Source organism: Tenebrio molitor, chromosome 8 (genome assembly GCF_963966145.1).
Source record: "Tenebrio molitor chromosome 8, icTenMoli1.1, whole genome shotgun sequence".
NCBI lineage: Eukaryota > Metazoa > Arthropoda > Insecta > Coleoptera > Tenebrionidae > Tenebrio > Tenebrio molitor.
In genome coordinates this window covers 16,790,625-16,816,878 of record NC_091053.1, presented here as the reverse complement: position 1 = coordinate 16,816,878, position 26,254 = coordinate 16,790,625, and the positions used below count along the sequence as shown (strand labels likewise).

Below are 26,254 nucleotides of genomic sequence, written 5' to 3'. Positions count from 1 at the left end.
TTATATTCTACCTTCATCACTCCTCCACAACTATCTGAATAAAGTAGTCTTTCATATGTTCCAATAAAAAAAGGATGTTACTTTACTTTGTCTGATTATTTTGTAGTCTATTTCAAAGACTAAAATTTAGCTGCTGAGATGCATTTCATTCTTTTTAACTTCTCATTTACACAGTGTTGTAAAACGTGACAACACGAACATTTTTGCTACTGGAATTTTTTGCTATCTCTTTTAAAAGCCCCGATTTTCATCAAATACTAATTTTTATACTTTGGAAATAAGTATTAAAAAAAATCGTAACTAACAATTTTTCTTCTGATTGCACAGAAAATCTTGATGAATTTATAAAAATTTTTAGTTTTTACGGATTCAATTTGAAGGGCACGTGATCCAGGACTTTTTGTAGAGTTTTTCAAAATGCTTTCTACTAATTTTGAAATGAGCAATACATGTTTATGACGTCACTGAAACCTATTATGTAGTGGCAAATAACAACAATGATAATAATGATCTTTTAAACTTACCCCCTTTTTAAAGAAATGTCAAATTAAAACACCGATATTAACCACAACGTGAACTTAGTTTCAGAAGAATGAAAGAGAACTTTGCTCTTGGATTTAATCTGTTGTACCGACCAATATGGCGGAACAATTTTGGTTTTACAATTTTTGGCGGGTTATTTAAACATGGAGTTACCCTATCCAAGTATTATTTTAACTCTCTGATACGATTAAATTTAGTTGCCAATATTTTGACATACATAATGTTTTAAACAAAGCCGAAAGAAGAAGAAAATGCAGGTTTTACAACTTATTTTTTGACGTCAATTTAAGTGTTGCGTCAAATTCTTGGTAGACATCTTGTTGTAACTTGAACCACTGCTGTACATATGATCGCCAATCATCAACAAACAAATTCCAATACTTATTTTCTGGCATTCGAGTTTATGCAATACGTATTGCTACAATTTATTAAAATAAATTTGTTTGAAAATTCTCGCATTTTCAATGGGAAAACCTCTTTTAAAAATTCTCAGTTCCGCCATTTTTCTTCTGTTTTTTAAATTTTATTGGACAAATCACCGACGTTTCCAAGGCTGACTTGATCTTGATCTTGAGGAGTCATATTTGTCTATTTTACAATTATGAAGAATTTCTATGTCCTTAACGTTACTTTTTTTTAAATCAAACATTTTGGGCAATCACGTTTCGGAACGTGAGAAAAAATTCGTACACGTTAAAAAATGCAAACTCTTTTTTCCCTTTCGTCGATCGCACCCCATCCCCCGTTCTGATAACATTAGAGGCACTGACGGACCGAAAAGCGAAGATCGCTAAATAATAGATGAGAAATTACAAAGTACGAAGAAGGAAAAAATCTCCGTTTTAATACTCGAGGGTCCTCTTTTATTTAACGGGACTGATACGAGAGGATCAGATAGAAAATGATAAAGTCTTCCGGAGAGAAATTCAAACGAGAATCAAATTGGAGCGAATTGACATTTAACATCTAGAGTGACATGTGCTGCGTACCCAGCACTCCGTACTCATCAACTGTCCCTCCAATTAAAAATAAACGAAGGGAAGACTCGCCCCTGATATTATTAAATAATATACCCCAGGGGGTTGTGGTGCAAATAGGCTGTGAGATACTGACGTCGAACGAAAATATTAGTCATTTCGAGTTTTAACAACGTTTTCCCGGATTTCTAAAGCCAGGAAAATTGAAACTAAACAAAGAATCATTATTTCTTCAGTTATTAATGGTCTAACGTATATTTGGTCAGCTGAAAAGTCTAATACAAATGTCGTGCGGTAGGTATTTTACAGCGCTCCAACTAATTAGACACTCGGCTTCGCCTCGTGCCTCAAATCTAGTTTTCGCGCTGTAAAATACTCCTACCGTACTCTAATGTAAATAACTATTTTTACGATGCAACTGTTTGCTCGAGAAAAGTTTAATAACACAATTTTTCGATTCTTCTTCGTCGCGTTTTTCGCTTTAGCTGGGCTGTTGGGTTTTGTGTTGCTCTTGCTAGATTAAAAAACGAAACATTACAGAATGGTTGTTTAAAAGTTATAATCAAAAAAGTTAGTGGGTTGAAAATTGAAAAGTATAGAACTTTACTCGAGTATTTCTTTACTTATATTGTTTTTCTTCTTGAATTTTGAAAATTACGTTAACCTTCCAGATTGTTTCCTGGATTTGATTTAACGCTCCTGTTTCTTGTCAACACAAGTGCTTTGTTTTTGCACTTTACTTACCAAGAACATGACAATCACGTTCGTGTTTGTATAATTTTTTTAATAGAATAATAACCAGGAAGGGTCGCCCCGTTGTTTTTAATTTTTGTTCGCGAGTCCGATTTCCCCTTTCCCGAAAGCTCGCCGCCGAGCATGCGCTTCCATTTTGCTGTAAAATGCGCCACCGCTGAAAGCTCGCAGCTTATTCCTGACGATTTTACCCCGAAAATCAAAATCAATATAAGTCTTGAGATGTTGAGGTGTAGACGTTCGTCGACTGCTCTGCACCCATATGTTTATTGACGTTAAAATCGATAAACGGTGAGTTACACTGGCAAATCCGACATAAACACGGGAACACGTCGGAAGGAGAAAAAAACACACACACACACACACACACACATACGCATCGAATCGAAGAGAGACCGAATCGAATCTTCGTTGTTTTTTATTTTTATAAATACGTCAAGACGAAACATGTGAGTGAGTGTGACCGGTACGATCCCATCAAGCTTTAACATGCACCTGCACTTCGAGAGGACTGTCAATGCCAAAAGTGATTGTTCCATTCTTTCGCTCACTTGGATGGGGAAGGTGCCGGACGAGCTGCCAGAGGTAAATCGGTGTGATTTTTCTTGTTGCCGGGGGCTTTAGCGTGAGCACAAAGTGTAATTTTTTATCGTTTACTCAAGTCATTATTTTTATTTTTCTTGTGTTATCAAAAATAGATTAGCAAGAAATTAGGTCACCACTGCATGAAACTGCCAATGACTATAACTTTTTAATTTGAAATTAATTTGATGTGGGTTGAAGATGAAGCCGATAACAGTTTCGAAGTGCTTGAATGAATTTAAACTTTGCAGAAAATTTATTGATGCAAATATATTTTGAAACCCGAGACCCGGCGCCTCCGCCAAAAGTACAAAAGAATCTTTATCACACTTTTAACAGCCAGCTTTGTGGAGGTTATCGGAAGCCGACGCAGAAATTAAAGGGTTCATATTTTATTTATAGAGTCCCAATAGAATCAATCATTTCCTCTGTACACAGTACTAAGTAGAGCAACGCCCTGGAAGCTCAAGACGTCGTCATTTCGCAACAAAAAAGATGTTTTTGATTAAAATTACTCCCTGGCTGGATATAACAATAACAATTTTATTCGCCGTATTATTACTATTGTGTTATTAAATTCATGAAATAACTCCGGCTTACTGCCCACCAGTCATAAAAATTTCATTAGCTCGAGGTCGCAGCGGGAAGAAATAAGTAATATTAATTTCTCTCGTTTTTTTCCCAATTCAATTTCGATAATTCCTCTCGAAATACGTGACAATGACGACGCGATGGATTGTCTATATTCCGATGAAATCCATTAGAAGCCGACGAAATGCGGTCGGGGCGAAGCCATCACCCTTGATGCGAGGCATAAAAAAGATGTTTTTTATGTACGATGCGATTACGACTTGATAACATTTTTTATCAATCGAAAATTGCTCGTGCCACTTTAATTAGTGTGAGGTGACGTCAGTACAGCCGGTGGCCTTGGTTTAGAAACAAACGAAGCAGACTGTCAATCGAGAAGACTTTCATCTCCTCTGCAATAATTGAATCCCATGTGAGCTTTGGGTGACGTACGTCGTAGATGGAGTGGGTCCTGTCACGTCTAGTACGGCTAGCCGTACTGCTGTTAACACTACATACATTAGAAAAATATGAAAAAATTGTTTAGGACAAAGTGAACAGTTTGCAAGTGCTGTTGAATAGTTATTTGTGTACCAAGGCCAAAAAGTCAGAGTCTAAGTTTTCTGACCGAGGCGTAGCCGAGGCTTGAAAACAGGCGAGGACAAAAGGTGCTTTTTGGCAGAAGTGCACATAAAAATTTTAGGCGACCGCACGAACCACAAAGCAAAAGGCATTATTAAAAATAAGTATTACAAATTTATTTTGTATCTACCTTTTTCAAATAGAGAAACTTATTACGTATTAACAAAAAAAATGTATCAGCTCCCAACAAAACGAGAAATTTACTACATATATGCAATACAATTATGTACTTATTTATATAATTTATGGTGACAGGACAATTATCGGTTTTGTCCGTTTCGTTGTTAACTTACTAAACAGACCAACAGATGGCACCACGGTTCAGCGTCTGAAAAAGTGCGTCCGAAAAAGAATTACTTTTCGTCCGCTTTTGAGAACGCCTAAAAATATTATTTCCAATCTTGCACCCTTTCCCGGACGGTTTAAAATTTTTTCTCGTTGGGTGAATACTGTGAGGATTAGCGCTGAAGAATTCTTTTCCCGTCGGCGCACGTGTACTGAGAGATTGGATTAAATCGAAAAGGGTATGAAACAGAAAAAGGATATTTAATAATTCATGTGTTTACGCACGAAGGACGATATCTGGTGGAATTGAAAGCGGCGATAGCGATCCGATACAATTCGAAAATGCACACGAATGAAAAAACGCTTCCATCCTGCGCCAACCCTGAATTTTTAAAGGACTCACCCCCGAAGACAGATGTTGGCAGATTGGCGACCCAGTTTTAATTCAACGCTCGGCCGCTTTTCGAATTTTGTCACACGTGAAACGACTCTACTAAAAATATCCATCACGCAGAAGAAATTCGGATAGAATCGTAAAAAATGTCCGAAGAGTTGACGTCAGGACTGTGATTTCTGCGCGGAGAGGATCTCGGAGATCAAAGTAGCTCGGCCCCATTAAAAATTCTCCCTGTTAAATTGAATGGAGATCGTTTTGTTAAAATTGTACGGAGGGCACGCCGCATTTTCGGCTCAAAGCACTGCTTTGCGTCTGCGGTAGGTGCTTAGGACGTTTCATGTCTGGGATTAATTTTTTTTGGGTGGAAACGCACAAGTACCGTATATTACGATCCTGGAAGAGGTTTCACGTCCCGAGTCGATTCGAAAGGTCAAGGACGACACTACAGATTGACAGTTAAAGTTGGTTTTTGTTGTTTCACAAAACAAATGTCAGCTCTGATGCTCTCACCGAGATTACAGAGTGCTGTCGCACTGTTGAACCAATCAAAGGTGGCGCCTTGAACGTGCACAAAGATAATAATAACAATAATAAATAACAGATGATGGTAATAATGGGAAGTAAGAATACTATGTAGCGGTGAACAAATTGCAAGCTAATTGGACACATTGGCAAAAACTATTAGGATACGTACGCGAAAAAGAAAGAAGCTCGCAAATCATGGTAGGTAATAACAATAAATGATAGTGTACAAAATATACTTTTTTTAAAGGAATTATCACTTCATAGAAATATCCGTATTGATAAATAAATTGCCAACCACATTGGCAAAATATCTTACGTTACGTACGAAGCAAAGAAGGAATTTTCATAAATAATAACAACAATATAGCAGAATACAGGGTGTTTTTGAAAGTTGTGCAGAAATTTTAACCCCGAGCTACTGGCTTCATGTAGAACTCGGAAAAAATATTTAAAAAATTCTATGTCAAAAAATAAAATGACATTTATTTTTTGAGCTACAATTTTTTTTTATTCTTTTTAGTTTTACACGTTGTCCTACAACCTCGTAGGTAAAATTTCGGCACATTTTTAAAATACACCCTTGTATATCATGTTTTATAAAATGTACGCCAATGCAAAGTAACCTATAGGAAATATGCTTTAAAACAAGGAAACCGCATTGGTGTACGTTTTATAAAATATGATATACAGGGTGTATTTTTAAAATGTGCCGAAATTTTACCTACGCAGTTGTGGAACAACGTAGAAGACTAAAAGCAATTTAAAAAAATTGTAGCTCAAAAAATAAATAAATATTTTATTTTTTGACATAACTGACATCTGGTAACTTTGCAATTATTTTGTTGTCGACAAAGTAGATGAATTCTTCTATTCGAGTAAATAAATGAATGATTATAGAGTATATTTATTACCTAATCGAATAAAAGTAAAGAAAAAAGAGTAGGTAGATTGTAACATAAGATTTGATTTAACGAAAGAACCAATGATGCTGTTAAATTAAGAAAAACACAAATTGATCAAATTTAAATATGTAAATAAGAAAAAAAACAACAATTCAATTAATTTTTAAACTTTGTAAATCATTAATAATTACTGTTCTGGATCCAGAATTATTGCATCTTGCGAGGGTCCCTGATGGAAGTGGGAGCAATTTCCAAAGTACCCCTAGGACCCTCCACTCCGAGTCCTGTAAAGCCTCGGCCTCAATGCATAGACTTGTGTTGTCCGCTTGTTGTAAAATAGGGTCACCGCAATGGCTAAACAGCCTTTGGTAGAAATCTGCGGCTGCACACGCAAAAGTATCTACTGTGAAATCCCAGGCTTCTAATTCTGCGGATATACTGGCTTTCTTGGCATAATTCTTATATTTTTCCCTCCTAGTGCTTGAATCCTCAGATCCAAGATATAGTTCTTCAAACAGCTCCAATACATCCCAGGCAGTCAAGGTCGTTCTTTGTAGCAATTTCCAGTTTGCTTGGGCCTAAAACATATCAGCGACTAGTACCTACGTAACTTAGGTATAACTTAAATAATCCGCACCAATCATCAATATCACATTACTTACTTACAAAAGCTTTTTTCAATTCTAGGATTTCAATATTTTTTTTGTTCAATATTTGTTGACGCAAATCATTTTTAATTTTTGAAACCCTCGATTTTAACACATTTTTTGTTTTCTCCGGCAAGTTAATCCCTCTAAAAAGATGTTGCCTCTTCACTTTCTGGGAAAAAACCATAGGTATATGTATATGTACAGGGTGTTAGGTAAATGTCCTGCCAAACTTTAACCGCGAGCTACTGGCTTCATGTGGAACTCGGAAAAAATATTTAAAAAATTCCATGTCATAAAATAAATTGACATTTAATTTTTGAGGTAAAATTTTTTTTTACTGCTTTTAGTCTTCTACGTTGTCCCACAACCTCGTAGGTAAAATTTGGGCATATTTTTAAAATACACCCTGTATATCATATTTTATAAAACGTACGCCAATGCGAAGTAACCTCTAGGAAATATGCTTTAAAACAAGAAAACCGTATTGGTGTACGTTTTATAAAATATGATATACAGAGTTTATTTTTAAAATGTGCTGAAATTTTACCTACGAGATTGTGGGACAACGTAGAAGACTTAAAGTAATTAAAAAAACATTGTACCTCAAAAATTAAATGTTGCGAGTTCTACATGAATACCAGTAGATCGCGGTTAAAGTTTGGCAGGGACATTTATCTAACACCCTGTATATTATTTGTAGCTATAATTGATAAACAGTTAAAAGTTCTGTTTCTTCTGCTTACCACTGGCTCCTGCCTCGCCTCCATGATAGAAAACAACTTTAAGAATTTGGGTTAACAGCTTACGCCAAATATTTTATTCGCACACCTCTAGACTACTGAAATAGCTTCCAAAAAGAATATAAGATAAGATAAAAATAATAAGAGGTTGATAACGTTGTTAGAGCAGATGTGAAATATAATCTATTCCATCTTTAAAAAAACAATAGGTTGCCATGCTTTAATTTTGTTAAATTGGCAGTACTGAGGAAAGTACTAGAGTCCGCACACATTAAGGAGAACACGTTGAGTCATCCAAATCTGTCCGTGAAGTTTTGTGCAGTGGCGTATCACTTGCGTTCAGAAATGGGGGCATACGTTTTTATTTGAATGATTGTGATACCGCTTTTATCAAAACTAACCTCGCTCAAATAAAGAAATAAAAAATATTTAGTTCTGAAAAGAACTGATTTTAATGCAATAGAAAACAACCCGTGAGCGGTTCTACCTTCCCACCCTAGAAATCGAAAAATGTGCTCGACCAACGTAGTTGCGTCTGCCGCGCAACTTTATTGGTGTGTTCTCCTTAAAGTGTTGGCACTCTAGTTATATTTCATTTCATGTTGGTTGTAAACCTTTTTTAACTAAATTTGAAATCCTATGTTGCAAGATGATTCTAAAACAAAAAGTAAATAAAGTTATCAATAAATGTCATTTTGACGTTTTTCTAATTTATTTTAAATTAAACAACATAAAGTAATAATTCAAAGGATTTACTACAAGTGCATAATGCTAAAAGTTGTGTCTTTTGAGACAAAACGTAGTGTGTTGAAGTGCTACACACATTTTAAACAATTTTTTTTTTTGAAGTGACAGAAATTGACGGCTAAAATTTTTTGGCCGCATAGTACAACTTCGACAATTCGGGCACACTCTGGTTCTCTATTAATTTCTTTTAATACAGTTTCAATCGATTCGTAAAAAAGCGGAACACAAGTATGGCAACATTGTGACTTCAAAATTTTCAAAATTCCTAACCAAAATTTTCTTCAGATATACAGGATGAAATCTGTCAGATTGTCATGGCCAAGGCTTCGTTTTTTTAAAATTGGAATACATTATAGGTACGGTCGGTGGACCAATAAAACTGGGACACTTCAAATTTAATCTATGTAAATCAGACCATTGAATTGTCAATATATTTGTCAGTGTCTGTATAATATGTCATACCAAAGTTAACCTATTTGTGATAAAGCCGTAATTAAAAGATGCAAATTTGTAAATTTTAACTTATGTGATTGTCATTTTTGTCCCAGTTTTATTTGTCCATCGACTGTACCTAACAACGGTTCATCTTATCAGAGATCAATTTGTACATAATTTTCGATAACCTTAAAATTTCAGATACAGTCTGTTTCTTTATCAAAGATCCACCAACACCGCAATTTACACCCAAAATAGAGCTGGCAACATTGTACACTTGGATATTAGTAGTGCAGCATGTTAATAAAGTTAATAACAACTAATTTGAGAGTTTAATAATGTCTCACTTTGCGAGGCATTTTAACAATCACGTTCAAATTTTAAAGGCGAGTTTGCGTACTTTCAATGATATTAAAAATGACAAGCGTTGGCTGGTATAGCCAATAGATATCATTAAATTCCCTACATTTAGTAAAATTTTATTACTGCTAACCTAAATCTTTGCAAAAAAAAACCAAAGTGCATTGATTTTTTTTATACCATTGCACGTTAATTTGGCGCGACTATGAACTATCAAAGAAATGTCAGCTCTATCCTACCCACACAATTGCCACATCAATTTTCGTACATAGTTGCCATACTCCGCAATCATTTTGAAGCACCCAATATTTCTAACATGAGAATTTAACCTATAAATAAAAGATGTATCCTTTTTTTCATAGATTGGTAATACTATTGTTGATTATTGTGTTGTCAATTCTTTTTTAATGTGATAATTGACAAAAACATAGGCGTACTCCCCTATTTAACACAACTTATTAATACTTAAAATGTCAAAATGACGTTTTGTACGGCAATGTGTTAATTAAGATATCAGGTTTTGAAAAATGTTCCCAACTTAAGAAAAAAGACACATTAATTTATAGTCAGCCGCTTTTATGTTTTTGCTTTTATGACCATGAAATTTTAACAAAATTTCCATTATCTAATGAGAAAACGAACAAATCTGCGTATTTGCGTTTCCACAGTCAGAAAAAAAGAACACGTTGATTAATGTGTATAATACAGCGTGATCAACAATGACTGAGTCTGTTGGCAATGAAACAATTGAAAAATATTGGTGTTTTTCTGTTTCGTAATTGGTACTGATCGGATATTTTAACTTGACACGACATTAAAAAAAAATTAGGTTATGCTGGGTAATTTTATGCTATTATAAAAATGACCCTTTGATGGTAAACGTCAAATTCGCCTGTCAACTCTGTCAAATCTGACAACCGGAAATGCGTTTAGATTACAGTGGTACCAAAATCATTCAAATTTTCATTGTTACCAACAGATTCAGTCATTCTTGATCACGTTGTATGTATGTATTGAATTACAGACCAGGTGATCAAGAAGGACTTTTTACGTTGTTAAAACAATCGTAATATTAACAACGACAAAATGGTAGGTTATGAGTGTAAAAATTAACGCTAAAAAAAAATTTAACTTGAAATACAGAACAATTATCTAAAAAATAACTAAAGGAAATGCTCGAAATTTCCCCCATTTTACTCTAAACATAAATTAATACTTCTTTTTAGGCTCTCGAATCGATTCACCAGTATGTTTAATTTAATTTGAAATGTCAAATATTACTTGTCAATGCTGCAGCTGACAGTGTCAAGCCGTTAACAACCGGAAGATACTTCAGTTGTACCATTTAAAAATAAAATTCAGTATACCAACTCAAACAGCCCTTCTTGATTAAATTCTTGATCACCTTGTATCTACATACTTAGGTGGAATTAAACTGAACTGGTGAACCTAAGTATGTTACAGCAAATATGTAAATACGAGTATCAAAATGTGTTGTCCACAAAAGCAACATTTGTATAGAACAGTGGCATTTTTTATGCTTTTGAAACATAAATAATTATAAATTGACACTTACAACCCGAGCACTAAAAATAAATTCAATTCGTCACATTCGTTTCATCAGTTAAGCAACACTGGGTGTGGTCAATATTTGGATGGGTGACTCCCCCATTGGTATCTGCGTCCGAAATCTCCAACATTTTTTAATATTAGTTGATAAACACGCCATTTTTTCTCATCTGACTGCGTAATTAATTCATAACAGAGCATTCGAGACATTATCATCTTCCGCATCATTTCCTCGACACGGTGTCTAAACCAAGAACCTGAAGTTCTCTTTTGTCCTTTTTGATCAACGTTTTGGTGTCAGATGAGCTGATTAAAAAGCGAACCAACACGAATCTCGTCGACCATCCATCATAATTTCGGTGTTGCGAAAAACGACGCTTCCACCGTCACAGATTTCGTCCTTGTTCTTGCATCACACCAACAAAAGAGTAAATGCTAATTAATTGCACGGCTGCAATTCGTCGGTCCTACAGCCGGATCGATTTTCCACCCTCCGTCGCTGCATAACGTAATGTGTTTACACTGTCAAGTTGTGGATAACGTAATTTCACATATAAAAGCGGCCGAATACCTGCACTCTAGCCCGGAGGAAGTGTTTGAAATGCAAAATAAACTCCAACTAGGGCGAAGGGAGCTTGATTAAGAGCGGTGGAGTTGCTCGGCACAAAACCCGGAATAGATCGAGTCTCATGGTGGTTAGATAAAAATAACCGATCAATTTATTCGGAGGGTCGCAGATGAGGAAATAGGGGGTGCGAGCATCTTCTCTTGTCGGATAATTGGTCCGGGTTACAAGAGAATTTGTACTCTCTTTCCTCGCTTTCTTGTTGTTCAGTGGAGTTCGCTTCCGGGGAGGGGAATCACCCGAAATTACGATAATCGCTGTAGTGTCCCGAGCGAGTTTTAGTTCAACCGTTGCGCACCCGACACTCCCGACGAGAATTATGTTGACACTTGCCCTTTGAGAAAACGATGACGTTTGGTGAAAGCTCGCCGAAGAATTTTCATTTCGTTTTATTACGCGAGGCGGCGTTAATAAATTGCCCGAGCAAGGACTCAAGGACCCGTGTAATGTCACGGTTAGTAAGTAAAAACTACAACTGTTTCAGTTGGCAATAGAATTAAGAATATTTTTTATTCGGCTGTTGGCTACACTGCAACCGTGTTTTGTTGATCTGTTTGAAAGATAGCTGACGTCAACAACCGGAAGATACTCCAGTTGTACCATTTAAAAATAAAATTCAGTACTACCAACTCAAACAGTCGTGGGGCGTGATTTCGCCGCACAAATACGGGACTGGAAATTGTCCAATTCCAATATCGAGGGATCGACTCGTTCCGAAATTAATTATTGCAGGGACCGTATTCGACGGAAATTACAAATCAAGGACGATAATTACGCAGCCGGAGGACTAATCGAGACGTTTCCACGTCCACCAAACGGAGATTGTTTTTTATTTTCCATTCCCAATTCCCAAAGCGGGATTGAATGAGACAAGACGTTCGATCAGTGTTCAATTTGTTTGCTTAGCGATTTTGCCTTGTTCCAGGACGAAGGATGGAAACTGAACAGGACGAATTACTACCAAGAGGGATGGTTGGCCACGGGCAACGTCCGAGGCATCGTCGGGGTGACTTTCACCACTTCCCACTGTAAGAAAAACGTTGACTTTCCTCTCCGGACGAACTACAATTTAAGAGGGCATCGATCCGAGGTAAAAATAACGTTCGAAAATGTACCAGTCCGGAAGTAATATCGACGACACCAATTCCAATTTCCGTCTTTCTCTGTGCGATCACTGGAAATATGTATTTTTATACGAACGGTGAAAGTTGTTGTGTCAACGACCAATCACCGGACGGCTCTTCACGGCGCGACCTTCGAATTGACCAATGCGACTAGACCTGTGGGCCAACCCCTACCGACCGTCTCAGCGGCAAATTTGAATTTTCTTTTTGTTTTAACAATCGCAATCGATCGGTCGAACAAAGACGAAACGAAAATAAATCATCCCCAAGTTCGCTTAATCGCAGGGCTTGAAAATCGCGGCGGAGATTTATCGTTTCGCATTATGGAGGCAAAACGGGGTCAGTTGGTGTTCTTGTAACGTCTGGGGTATTATTTTTGAAAAGTTTACATTACAGTTAAGTTAGCAACGGACTAAATCTGGCGTGTTTTGTCTCGAAGGGTCGTATTTATTTAGCTTTAAACAATAGTTAGCTCGGCTGTCTCTGATGGGGAGTTTCGCTCTTTTATGAAAATGGAATGTTGTAAATGTTGCGTAAACGGCCCGAAGGCAAACGTGAGATTCAATGATCCTCGCCAGGAGGATATTCGGCACTCGGTTAAGTGTCCATAAAATGTATTCCGGCAGAGGATTTGAATGAAACTGAAAAAGGATTCGATCGCGACGAATTTAAATGAGTTTTGGTTTGTTCATGATAATGTTGAATGCACAAAAAGTCGAATAAAAAAAATCAGAACATATAATTTCAGAACAATGAAAAGAGGGAACGTTTGCAGAAATTTTAATTAAATCAAAACAAAACATGATGAAGTTCCAGCAGAATTGAAATTGAGAATGGTTGGTCAAATATTTGCGATTTTAATAATAAAATTATCAGAATAAAAGATTTAACAAATAAACTAGAGAATGTAAAGTTAATGAATATCAAAAACATAAGTCTTGAAATATTTTCATTTTTAGTAAAACACATAATTATGGAAAACTTCTGGAAACGATAGAATCCATAACTTTTGATTAAAAAATGTGAGCTTTTACGTCAGTATATTCTAAATCAATTAAATAGATTTATAACGAAACCTTCAGAATTTACGGAATTTTTGTTTCGGTGAATAACATGTTTCAAACAAAAAAAAATCTGATACAAATACAGGGTGTCTCAGCTAAGACTTTCGAGCCTAATATCTGGGTTCTTTGCCAACGGATTTTTATGAAATTTAAAATGCAGATATTTCAGACCGTGAAGGTTCAATTAGTAACTGTTGCGCGTGAATCAAAGGCGAATAATTATTCTATGATTTATTGAGACACACACTAGATGTTTGCCGATCTCTCGCATACATGAATGACTTACACTTTACACTTGATCTACTGTCAAGCTTTGAATTATAAGTGTACAAAAATGACTTACGCTTGCTCTAACGTCAAGCTCTGAATTGCAAGTATGTATACAAAATTGACTTACGCTTGCTCTAATGTCAAGCTCTGAAATGCAAGTGAAACTTATTCTAAAACTACCACTATTATATAACTACGAGCGTGGGGGGTAGGGTGGCAAATGGCCGACGCCTCAAGCCAAGTTCAGGTAAACTGAACAGTAACAATAAAATTACCTCAAGTTAAAAAATGTGATTTTAACACATGTTTCCTTTATCGAAAATTATGCGCGATTATTATTAGATTGTTAAACATTAAAAAATACACAAAAAACACAATACACAAACAATTAAGTAAATCACTGATCTGATTCAACGAAAAGATTAGATTTTGTCGTTAAAAATTTAATGTAAAATTTGAAGGTATATGAGCAGTTACCTTTTGAAACAATTGATGATTAATTGCCAAGCAACATTTTGTACAGCCTTTAAAGTCTGTCAAAATTGGGCGCGCTTTATTAGAAACGTCAAATTGTGAAAATTTATTTAAAATACTCTAAAAATAGACTGCAGCGGCAGAAATTTCAATATTGTTGAAAAAGGAAAAAAAAATGCCTATGGAGAGTGTCGTAAGAACTTCAATGACAGTTCGTTTCCTCGTTTTCTCACTATCCAAATGTAGGCTTTACAAAATATAAGGTTAAGAGAGTCGTCAATTTATTTGAAGACACAGGAAGCGTACGTGAACAAATTACCTTGCTAAAATATCCCGATAGTGTTTTAGTCCTTTATGGAAGAATTTAAGCATCCAGTATAATAAATTACGTCCAAATATTGTCTTTAACTTTGTAAGTGTTTGTAAGGTTAGCAAGATAAACGTCAAATATGTCACCTGCGCTTCTGGGAAAAGGGATGACCAAAATTCTGCAAAATTGCGCGTTTGTTTCATACGCGTCTACGTTTTTGCATTTGCAGGAACGTTTAACACACTTTTTTGCTTTTTTTCTTGCAAACCAGACGTCTTTCTAGGACGAGTTTTTCCCTACAGCATTTTTTATTGATGATCAATTTTTTATGTAAATCTTAATTGATTCAACATTTTAAAAAGGCATGTAAAAATTACGTTTTTAAGACTTGGGTGATTGCATTAATGGGATTTTATTCTTCACCGTCTAAAATATCTGCATTTTAAATTTCACAAAAATCCGCTGGAAAATAACTGAGGGGGTCATTCACGAAACTCGGTAAGGCTCGATAAGACATTGCAAATCCAAAACCATAGCAACTGACATTGCTGAAGCATTGTATTTGCCGTTTCGTTAACGATTTGCAAATTTGCAAAGTTTCGTGAATCTCCCCCCGAGTTATTAGGCTCGAAAGTCTTAGCTGAGGCACCCTGTATAATATGCGTCCAAATATAAACCAATTACTTGTTGATCAACAATCTACAAAATAACGATCGCATGTCTTACAAAAATGATTTATCACCGTTGTTTGAAAAACAGGATAATTAATGAAGAACAAATGTGTTTTATCAAGGACTCTTGGTTGTAAAGAGCTGTTATCATTAACTCCGTTATAGTGGAGAAAGTGAAAAGGAACAAACGTAATATTTGCATTATCCACACTATAGATGATAAAAGGAATATGATTTAGTGCCACATTTATGGCTCCTTCAAATTTTAAAAATTTGCAAATCGATCCTACATTAATATCGGGTGTTCATTTAAATTTCCGGTCAAAGCTGGCGTTGAAAAGTGGATTGTGAACGCACCACTCGTGTAAAAACACAAACAACGCAAAAACTGAGGTTAGATTTAAACCGCTGATGCGTTCGCAATCGACTTTTCAACGCCAACTTTGACCGGAAATTTAAATGAACATTGAACACCCTATATTTTTAAATCATTGAATGAATTCATGGCAAACTGTTCCCAATTTAAAATCAGGACAACAACCAAGATACGGTTTTTCAAAATGATTCTTCAAGCTCATTGTCGTTTTGTTTGTTTATGAATTTAAGATTAAACTATCACAATTACTGTTAAAAAAAAACAATTATGATCAAGAGCTGCTGTGAAAAACGAAAGATTTGGAAACGTATAGCTTAACATAATCCACCCGTAAGTGTTATTATTACAACAGTTGCCATGAGGACCGGTTCCTATGTGAATGAGTTACAGTACAAAAAAGCAAATATATACGAGTATATCCTGAAACTGAGGGATTTATCGTATATCTGTTCAAGATCAAATTATCAACAATATACATATATTCTATCTCGTGATTCGGAAGTCACGTTAAGCCATTGGTCCCTGTCTATTGAGTTGGTCATCACGCCTCTCATAGATTTGTAAACCAGTCCTAGACTGTGAAACAAATTTTTTTATAATTTTTTTTTTAAACTTTATTAGAGATTCTACTGAGTATGCGATAGGTAATCATAAACTTGTAAAACTTGAAAAGATGTCAAACAATACAACAAATTATTGATTATGTTCGTTTTTAGCACAGCTGACTACAAATACCGGCACAATTGTGTTGCTAAAATAACACAATTTCATTTAGCAATAAATTACAAATTATCTCGTTGCAAATAGACCGGACATTGCAGTTGTAATTGAAACAAATATCGATGCATTTTTTGTTGATGTTGCTATGCCAAACTCCAACAATTTGAACCAAATCCATAACATCAACATTTCTAAATCTGTGCAACAGTAAAAAAATTAGTGGAACTTGGATAAGATCACGATTTTACCGCTGATAAGTTCACCTAAAACACAATTCAGAATTGTTGCCAATAAATGAAAACGTTTTCGTTCAAATTCAAAACCCTACATTGTTGTTATACAGGGTGTTTCAAAATTGGCGAATTCCGAATTCAGAGTAGGGAAGGACCCAGTGGAGCTCTTCCTGAAAAAAATATAAGCACTTTGATTTTGCTCAATTCATAGCAGCCTGCATATCGACAGTAACAAAATATTATTCTAGCTACGTTGCCGTTCCATTTTTAAGAAAAATTACAAAAATTTTACATTTTTTTTTTGCTCCAAATTAAAGCTATTCTTCAAAAAATTGTTTTACGTTATTATTTTCCACAATAATCTACACCATAAATAACAATAAACACTGAACTTTTCAGCTTGTATTTGAAGAAAACGCAGTTCAAAGAGTGCACCTTCAAACCAATGTATCTTTGTGGGGGGAGTCCCGATTTTTTTTTATTTCCATACTTGGACTACTAAAGTGATCCCCTACAACGCTCTGAATTCGGAATTCGCGAATTTTGAGATACCCTGTATGTATTGTTCAAGAATACGTTGCAAGTGCTGTGATGTAGTACTTACACTGGATGTGTGGCAGGGATATAATTTTACTTAAGTCTTTATTATAAGTACAGGATTATTATAAATAATTGTGCCATCGCAGTTGGCGTTGGTAGCATAATTGAACGTACCGCAAGCCTCATAACATGAGTCAGACTAGTTTTGCCGGTAGGTGGCGAAACTGGCGGTAGTTTTTACCGCCGGAAATCTGTCTACAATACTGCAACGAAATGCTACCTCGCTCTTGGTTACTCTATTCCACTAACAAATAGGGAGGTCGCATGTCGTCGCAGGATTTTGTAAATGGCGCGCGCAACCGCCTACCAGGAAAAAATAGACAATAGTCTGTCTCATGTTGCGAGGCTGCGGCACATCCAACATTTGTATGGTTTTCACCGCCAACTACGATGAGACAATCATTTATAATCACTGTATTACCTTTACTTGATATTATAAGTAATTATAAATTAATCCGGCCTGAATACCTTGTCACCGAGTGTGTTATGAGTCAGAACATAGTGAATCAACTACCTTAAGTGCCTTGCTTTGACGGTTTCAATAATGTAGAAGGACACCAATTAAAAATTGACGGTTGTTGATTATTCTTTATTTGGTTAGTAATTCTAAATCAATAGACATTTAGACTTTTGTTAAATTTAACAAATCCGGAAAAATGCGTTATAAAAATTGTATTATTCCGATTAAGGGACAAAAAATAAGAAAAGTTATTCTAGTATTGTTATGCGAAACTAACTTTTTCTGGAAACTAGAGTAAGTATAAGATACATAATTAGAAAAAAAATACGTGAACTTTCTTGCCCAAGCAAGAACTCTAAGACTGGTTAATCTTAATTAGCAGACAGAAAATGAGAATATTAGAGGACCAAAGACAAATCCCTACATATGAGTATTTAATTTGCGTTTGTTTAAGCTATGACAAGTGATAGTCGGACTTGCAAAGCCACGCCCAAAACTCAACACTTTTTCCCGCTTTGAATCTCTTCTCCCCGGCGCGGTCGTTAAAGAGACTTTACACCACATAAATGTTTGAAATATATCTCCATGATGCAAATATTTGAAAAATCTGAAACTTGTCTCATACGAATCGTAGATTCTACGAGTACGTGACGGTTTATCCGCCAAGTTTAATACGTGAATTTGTATTCAAAGTTTTCGGAAACGAAATATGTGACTGGCGCATGCGCAGCAACTAATTATTGGTGCACGATGCACGTGTCCAAAAATTTGTACTATACATTTATGTACAAGACAAATCTAGATTTTATTTAACACATTATAAGTACGATAGCTCGAAGTGAACACAAAAACGTGTCAAAAAATAATAAATCACTGGCGCCGCGTTATTATGACTTCCTATCGATTATTCAACTGCAATTTGCATCACGTTCGGAACAGAACGATACCCCATCCTGCTGGAAATGACAGTGTGCATGATCTATGATCGCGTGCATAATTTGCTCCACGTAAAGCCAATACCGAGTTTGATGATTACCATCCGTGACGTGGCTCGTTTCGCAACATTTTTAAACTTCCAACTTGCAACTTCCGAAAAACTGCAATCGTGCTCGTTTCCGACCTGCAAACCCACAAAGTTGCGGTATAATTGCATTCTGAACAACCGCAGTGCACGGCACTAGGCGAGACAAGTGGAATGACTTGTGGAGGAATCAAAATTGAAAGTTGTTAAAGCTCCAGACGCTTTTAATCCGGCTTTTTGGGAAAAGCGTTTTGAACGTTTTTACGACTTCCCTCTGCGATCCTCAAACCCTCCGGCACAGCTGGAAATGACTAACAAGTTTGTCTGTTAATGTGACGGCGGTCTCCTCTGTCCAGGTCATTCTCGTAAAATGGAACGAGCCCTACCAGAAGCTGGCGTCGTGCGACAGCTCGGGCATAATATTCGTCTGGATAAAATACGAGGGTCGGTGGTCAATCGAGCTGATAAACGACCGCAATACCCCGGTCACGCATTTCTCTTGGTCGCACGACGGCCGAATGGCCCTCATCTGCTACCAAGACGGTTTCGTGCTGGTCGGCTCCGTCGCCGGCCAGCGCTACTGGTCGTCGATGCTTAACCTGGAAGCCACCATAACGTGCGGCATCTGGACGCCCGACGACCAGCAAGTCTACTTCGGCACCACCTCCGGCCAGATCATCGTGATGGACGTGCACGGAGCGATGGTCTCCCAGGTGCAGCTCAGTTCGGAAGTGGGAATCACGTCGATGGCGTGGTCGTGCGAAAAGTTCAAGATGGAGGAGGGCGACGACGGCGATCCGGGAGTGGCGAATGCGGGGGAGAGGAAGTTCGTGTTGGCGGTGTGCCTGCAGAACGGGTTCATCTTTTTATTGAAGACTTTCGACGACGTCTCGCCGATACAGATGGATACGGGGCTGCAAGGGCCGCCGTGCATGGAGTGGAGCAACTCGAGGGAGCTGTTGGCGGTGGCGGGGGTGGCGTTTGATGGCAAGAATGGAGGAGTGCAAGCGGAGTACACCAATCTGTTGAAGTTTTACAATGAGAAAGGGGTGCTGCTGTACTCGGCGGCGGTTCCGTTTTGTCAGGTATTTACAACAGGTCTAGGGGGCGAATGTTCCCCTGTTGCTTCGGATCAACGTAAACCTCTGCATCGTCTCCCGTGGACCTCTCTGTACCTTCGTTACATCTCCCATCCGGCATCTCCATAGGCCTCCTGTATCTCCCAACCCGGATCTGACTATTTCTCTCCCAGATCTCTCTTTATCCCCTCAGATCTCCCTGTATCTCCCCTGGAACCTCCCTGTAGCTACTCTGGACTTCCCGTCACGGATCTCCCTGCTCGCCCCATCTCCTTGTATCTCCTTCTTGTGTCTTCTCTGGATCTCTTATCCAAAATCCCTCTGTATCTCCTTCGTATCTCCCATGTGCCTCCCTGTATCTCCACTGGATCTCCAATTCAGAACCTCCCTATATCTGCCACCCCATCACATTCCCATATCTTCCTGCGTTTCTTCGGATCTCCCTGTATTTTCCATTAATCTTTATGTATCTCCCTTGGACTTCCCATCTCGGATCTCCTTGTATCTCCTTATCCCTGCTCTTCCTGTATCTCCCATCCCGCATCTACCTATGTCTACCTGGGTCTTCCCATATCTCCCATGGGTCTCTCGTATTTACCCTAGACTCCTCATTCCGAATCTCCCTGTATTTTTCATGCATCTTTCTGTATCTTTCCTGCACTCGTCATCCCAGATTTCCCTAAGTCTCCACTAAACTTCCCATCCTGGATCTCCGTGTACGAATCTCCATGCATCTTCTTGTGTCTTCTCTGGATCTTCTATCGCGAATCTCGCTATATCGTCCGTGAGACTTCTTGTATCTCCTTTGTACCATCGGTCTCCCTGTATCTCCTCCAATTGTCCAAGAAACTCATTCTCTGGGATCTCCCATTCGAAATCTCTCAGACCCCCCTTGTATCTCCTCCGAATCTCCCTGTATCCTCCCTGGATCTCCTTGTGTCCTTGCCGAATCTCCCCATCTTTCCCGTATCACTCCGCATCTCCCATCTTCTTCCCTGAACATTCCATATTGGATCTTCCTGTATCTGCCATGGACCTCCTGGTCGAAATCTTCCCGAATCTTCCATGGATTTTCCTGTTCCTTCTCTGTATATCCATCCAGGATCTTCCTGTATCTCCCCCAGATCTCGATGTATTTCCCATAGATCTCACCGAATCTTCCTCGCATCTTTTTCGATCTCTCTGAATCTCCCACCCCAGATCTCACTATATCTCCCCCAGGTCTCCATGTATCCCCCTACTTGTAGCTGCCAAGGACTTCCCATCACGGATCTCCCTGTATTTCCTACCTTCTTTGGACTCTCCATTCCTGGTTTCTTACTATATTCCATGTATCTCCCTGTATCTCTTCTGGATCTTCCATCCTGCATCCCGCTGTATCTTTCATAGATCTTCATGAATTTCCCATAGATCTCCTTGTATCTCTCCCATCTCGCATCTCGTTGTTTCTTCCTGAGTCTCCCCGTACTTCCTCAGATCTCTCCATATTTCCCATGGATCGCTCCATATCTCTCCTGCACGCCTCATTCCAGATCTCCTACTATCTCCTTTGGGTCTCTCGTCTCTCCCATCTACCTCCTTGTACCTCATCTGGATCTCCCCCATTCCAGGAACTCCCTATATCTGCCAGCCCATCACCTTCCCGTCCCTTCGTGGGTTTCTCCGTACCTCCCCGTGTCACCCATGGATCTCTCTGTATCCACGCTGAACCCCCATCCCAGATCTCTCTGTTTATCTCCTGGACATCCTTTCCAGGATCGTCTTGTATTTCCCATGAATCATCTGTATCTCCCCTGGAATCACCACCTCGGATCTCCGCATGTTTCTTCTGAATCTCTCATCTCAGATCTCCTTAAATCTCTTTCAGATCTTTTGCATTTTCGTGTATCTCTCCTCTACGCCTCCTATCCCTGATCTTCGGATTTCCCTGTATTTTTCATGCATCTCTCTGTATCTCCTCGGGACTCGGTCATCCCAGATCTCTCAATGTCTCCCCTAGACCTCCCATCCTTGATCTCCGTGTACTTCCTACAAATATCCATCCCGAATTTCCTTATATCTTCTTCGGTTCTGCCTGTATCTCCCATGAAGCTTCTTGTATCTCTTTTGTACCTCCAATGTCTCCCTGTATCTCCCCCAAATCTGCCTGTCTTGTCCATGAAACTCCTTGTATCTTGCGTAACCCTCTCATCACGGATTTTTCTGTATCTGTCATGGACTAGATTTTTCTTCGGATTTTCCCGGATCTTCCTGTAGTTTTGTAGGATCCACATTCCACATCTGTCAGACCTCCTTATATCTCCCCCGAATCTCCCTGTCTCCTCCCTGGATTTCCTTGTGTCCTTGCCGAATCTCCCCATCTCTCCCCGTAGCACTCCGCATTTCCCACAGATCTCCCAGTTTCTCCCGTGAACATCCCATACTGGATCTCCTTGTATCTGCGATGAACCCCCTGTTCGGAATCTTCCCGAATCTCCCAGGGATTTTCTTGTATCTTCTTTCGAATCTCGATGTATTTCCCATTGATCTCTCCGAATCTTCCTCGCATCTGTTCTGGATCTCGTATCTCCTCCATATCTCGATGTAAGATCCTCGCATCTTCTTCGATCTCCCTATATCTCCCTAAATCTTCCCTCTCGAATCGCTTTATTGTATTTCTTCTGGATCTCACATCCGTGGAACATAAAATATCCCCGTTACCACCACCCCACACCCCTTAACGTATGTAGTCGAACGAAATGTCATTCCAGGCCCCCGTCTCAGCCTTAACCTGGGGCCACAACGACAAGAGGCTATTTTTAGCGACCGGCACCCAGATCCACATCGCTTGGATATCGCGGAGGATCGCCACGCTCCAGCTCCTGTGCAGGTTGCGAATTCACGACTCCATCCAACAAGAGAACCAACTTCCCGCCTTGCCTCTGCCCCCTAGAATTCGCAATCTGATCGGAAACCTGTTTGCTCAAACCATCAGGGTGAGTATCGCGGTGCCTCCGACATGCCCAAATCAAAATTGTTCACGTTCTTGTGCGCAGTGTTGCGTCCCGGAACCGAGCGCTCTCAGGGAGTTCGTCTCGAGGCCCCCAGTAGGATCCGTGAGGTTGCACTGCACCATGATACGACACGACGACGACAACAACTTGTCTTCGGGCACCTGCTACACTCTCTATCTAGAGTACTTGGGCGGGTTGGTTCCGCTGCTCAAAGGCAAACGCACCAGCAAGATACGACCAGAGTTTGTCATCTTCGATCCGCAAGTCGAAGGTGAAGCACGTACGAAGATTTGACGATGATAATGAGACGCGTGTGTCTTCAGATATTCATCTGCAATGGTCTCCGGAATCGAAGAGTTCTGGATCGTCCAGTCACTCGACTAGCGCTGGGGGGTTGCTGACCGACTCTTCGGACAGCGACCGCGAAGAAGGATGCACCAGTTCGCCGAGGATGCAGAGGAGGCGGAAGAGGAGGAACAAGTCGCATGGTAGGGCCCCCAACCACGACAGACAGTCCGGGCAGAGTTCGGGAGACGCAGACCAGGAGGATCTCGCCTACGTCGATACTTTACCAGAGGTACGTATTTTTCTTTGTTCGATTGCTTCACTGTAGCAGTCGATCCAGCACGTGCGCCTGGTCGAGGTGACGTCCAACATCTGGGGCACCAAGTTCAAGATCCACGGTCTGGCCACGTCGGTCCCGGCGAACCTCGGCCAGGTCACCTACAAGACGTCGCTGCTCCACCTGCAACCCCGCCAGATGACTCTGGTGATGACGGAGCTGCGCGACGACTTCCCCGTCGTCCCCGACCCGAATTTCAACCCGAACCTCTTCTCCGAAGACGAGGAGGAGTTGCATCAAGCGGACGGGAAGAAAATCCCTCGGGTCTCCATCGACAACAGCCCTCCGATAGCACCGATGTCGCCGCGGGGCAACAGACTGGGCAAGGCCAAGCCGATGGCCGAAGTCCCCCGAAACCTCCCCTCGCTGGCCAAGGCGGAGTCCTACGACGACGAGTTCCACGTCGAGTCGAGCGAGGTGGTCAGCTTTTGTGATAATCTCCGTCCACAGACGTCAAACGGTTCGAACCTGCGTCCCGGCAACAGCACCCAGAGCACCAGCTTCGTGGGACAGTACCGGAACGGTACCACCGGCAGCGGCAGTCAGAGACACGCGATCTCTCCGTTGTGCTGCGAGGGGTCGGTGCCGGCGTTGCAATCGCCGAAGAACGCGGTCGCCCCCAGCGACATCATCTTCGACAGACCTCCAGCTCAGACGCTGATCACGTACTCGACCAGCGACTATTCGACGAACGTCCAACAGATGAAGTCCACTTTCATCAACGAACATCACCAGAAAGCGGTGATCGTGAAGAACGAACCGAAAGCAGAGAAGAAAGCGAACGACAAAGAGATGAGTTACATTGACGAAGACCACCAAGACGCGTTACCGGGCCCCTCCACCCTGATCCGCCCCTCGACCACCCTCTGTCTAGCCGACTCGATGGTTCGTAGTTGTAGTGTAGGTTATTTGGACATGGTTGACGCTCAATTAGTTCCCAGCGAGGTCGCTCTGTTAATGTTACGAAAAGACGCACCGAAAAGACTCGTTTTGGTGAACAGAAAGCACAAAACGAAGCGTCAGAGCAGACAGAATTTCAGACAGAACGCGAGGAACGCGACGCCCAAACTGAAGAACTGCGGCAAATCGAAGAGTCTCGATTCGAGCGATCTCTTCCCCAACACCGAACCAATCGCCAAAGCGAATTGCATCGAAGAGGTCATACCGGAAGTGAACAAGTCGAGCAGTTCCTCTCCGGAGAACGTGGACGAAAACTCGAACAAGAAACCTGAGGCGGCCAAACTGGGATTCTTCGCCTCGAGGTCGCCTCTCATGAGGAGAAAGAAGAACGACAACGAGACCACCAAGACCAGACGAGCCAAGAAAACTGTCAACCAACAAGTCGAGACTCCCAAGAACGGAATGCCTCTCCACACGCAGGCCCTGGCCAATCTGGAGAAGCTGATCACCAGGTTGAGGGAAGACGACAAGGCGACGCCGCCCCCGACGCCGCGGTTACCGAGGAGCTCGCCGGCGTCGCCTGCTCCCAGCAAGAAAGGTAGGGTGTTGCTCTGGTGCGATGGAACCTGCTGAACTGGTCTTGTTTAGGGAAGAGACCTCAGTCGGCGTCCCCCATTCGGAAGAATCTCCTCTCGTCGCCGCTCCTGGGACGGAAGAACAAGAAGAACCGCAACCAGGAGAGTTCCGACGACGAGGTGACCGCCTCCGGCGACGAGGTCTTCAACGGGACGAACTACAGAGACCTGGAGACCTTCCAGAAGGCGCAGCTCAGACAAAAAGTAACGAGAGTTGATCCGTTGTTACAGATGATGAGTTTTGTTTTGTTTTAGTTAAAGAGGGGCAAGATCGAGCCGAACGGGAGCAACTGCAACACCCACCCCGTCCCCCAAAGACGCGAGTTCGTGATGCACAACAAGGCCCCCATGTGGAACGAGAACAGTCAAGTCTACCAACTGGATTTCGGCGGGAGAGTGACCCAAGAGTCAGCGAAGAATTTCCAAATTGAATTCAGAGGAAAACAAGTAAGGATCGGATGTTGTTGTTTCTTTGATTAATCGAGATGTGATTGAAGGTGATGCAGTTTGGGAGGATCGACGGCAACGCCTACACTTTAGATTTCCAATATCCATTTTCCGCTCTTCAGGCGTTCGCGGTGGCTTTAGCTAATGTTACGCAAAGACTAAAGTAATCCAATAGAAGAATCGAGTCGAAGCATATCTCTAGATTTTTGCAAAGGTGCCAATTTTATCGTTCGGTAAAGAAAAGTAAGGTTAAAAATCAACTAAAGCCGACCAATAAACAAGTACAAGCGAGAACTAAAAGTATCGCGTAAAAAGCGACTAAAATGATATTTTAATAAAACGAGAGACACTCCTCAGCCTCACCTTACTTCGCTTTACTCAAAATTGTTGCGTTCAAGTAACTTGTATTACCGAGGATTTGGGAAGCGAGTGTGTCTGTTATTTTCGTTGATCAGTTGACATTTTTGAATTTGTAACGACTTATCGATGGTACAGTGCAAGCAGACACTCAACATCTTATTTGACCGTCCGATCAAAGAAACACAACTGTTGGCTAAGGCACACTATTTTTATATTAGCCTAATAGACTAATACCGACAAGGATATTCTAAATGATTCTTACAGAATTCTATGTTGACCTCAGAGTTTGGAGACCTCGATCATTTTTATACACTGTATGTGTAAAAAACATGCGAACGCTTTAATTTATTGTTACCTGTTACGTGTGATATATACGTTTTTTTGTAATTACGTTTCTTGGAAGATTTTTATCTCTACTTGAAGTTTGTGTTGTCAAATTTGGATATACAAAGAAATATTGTTCGTAAATGATATTTGTATGTGCATATATAAATAAATTGCTTTTTTATGGAACCAACTCCACTTTTATCACTCACCCATCCCTTATCGTACCGCGAGACCACGACGCACTGTCAATCGTTGCGACCTTGAGG

General features: G+C 39.9%; 1 protein-coding gene and 1 long non-coding RNA gene across 3 annotated transcripts; one reads left to right on the top strand and one right to left on the bottom strand.

Moving 5' to 3' along the window:
* Positions 1-386: 386 nt before the first annotated feature.
* Positions 387-26,178, top strand: Tusp (WD40 superfamily protein Tusp). 2 transcript variants are annotated; one of them, XM_069055587.1, is made up of 10 exons: positions 387-2,858; positions 12,228-12,392; positions 18,982-19,710; positions 22,455-22,679; positions 22,740-22,968; positions 23,021-23,274; positions 23,314-24,817; positions 24,868-25,058; positions 25,110-25,301; positions 25,352-26,178. In XM_069055587.1, exons 1-10 carry the CDS (start codon positions 2,763-2,765, stop codon positions 25,466-25,468), a joined length of 3,702 nt encoding a protein of 1,233 aa, XP_068911688.1. In that variant the 5' UTR covers positions 387-2,762; the 3' UTR covers positions 25,469-26,178. The 2 variants fall into 2 exon arrangements, with proteins under 2 accessions (XP_068911688.1, XP_068911689.1); XM_069055588.1 differs by having other exon boundaries at positions 388-2,858; positions 23,323-24,817.
* LOC138136418 (uncharacterized) lies at positions 6,287-8,086 on the bottom strand. The gene is made up of 3 exons (XR_011161279.1): positions 7,570-8,086; positions 6,843-6,995; positions 6,287-6,754 (listed from the first exon to the last, which is right to left on the bottom strand). It is a non-coding gene; the product is annotated as an uncharacterized lncRNA (long non-coding RNA).
* Positions 26,179-26,254: the final 76 nt, after the last annotated feature.

Excerpts from the sequence above, each read along its gene's own strand:
- Tusp (XM_069055587.1), top strand. The coding sequence starts at position 2,763 with ATGCACCTGCACTTCGAGAGGACTGTCAATGCCAAAAGTGATTGTTCC. Across the intron at positions 23,275-23,313 it reads ACGTCGATACTTTACCAGAG|TCGATCCAGCACGTGCGCCT; the intron begins GTACGTATTTTT and ends TCACTGTAGCAG. Across the intron at positions 25,302-25,351 it reads TTGAATTCAGAGGAAAACAA|GTGATGCAGTTTGGGAGGAT; the intron begins GTAAGGATCGGA and ends ATGTGATTGAAG.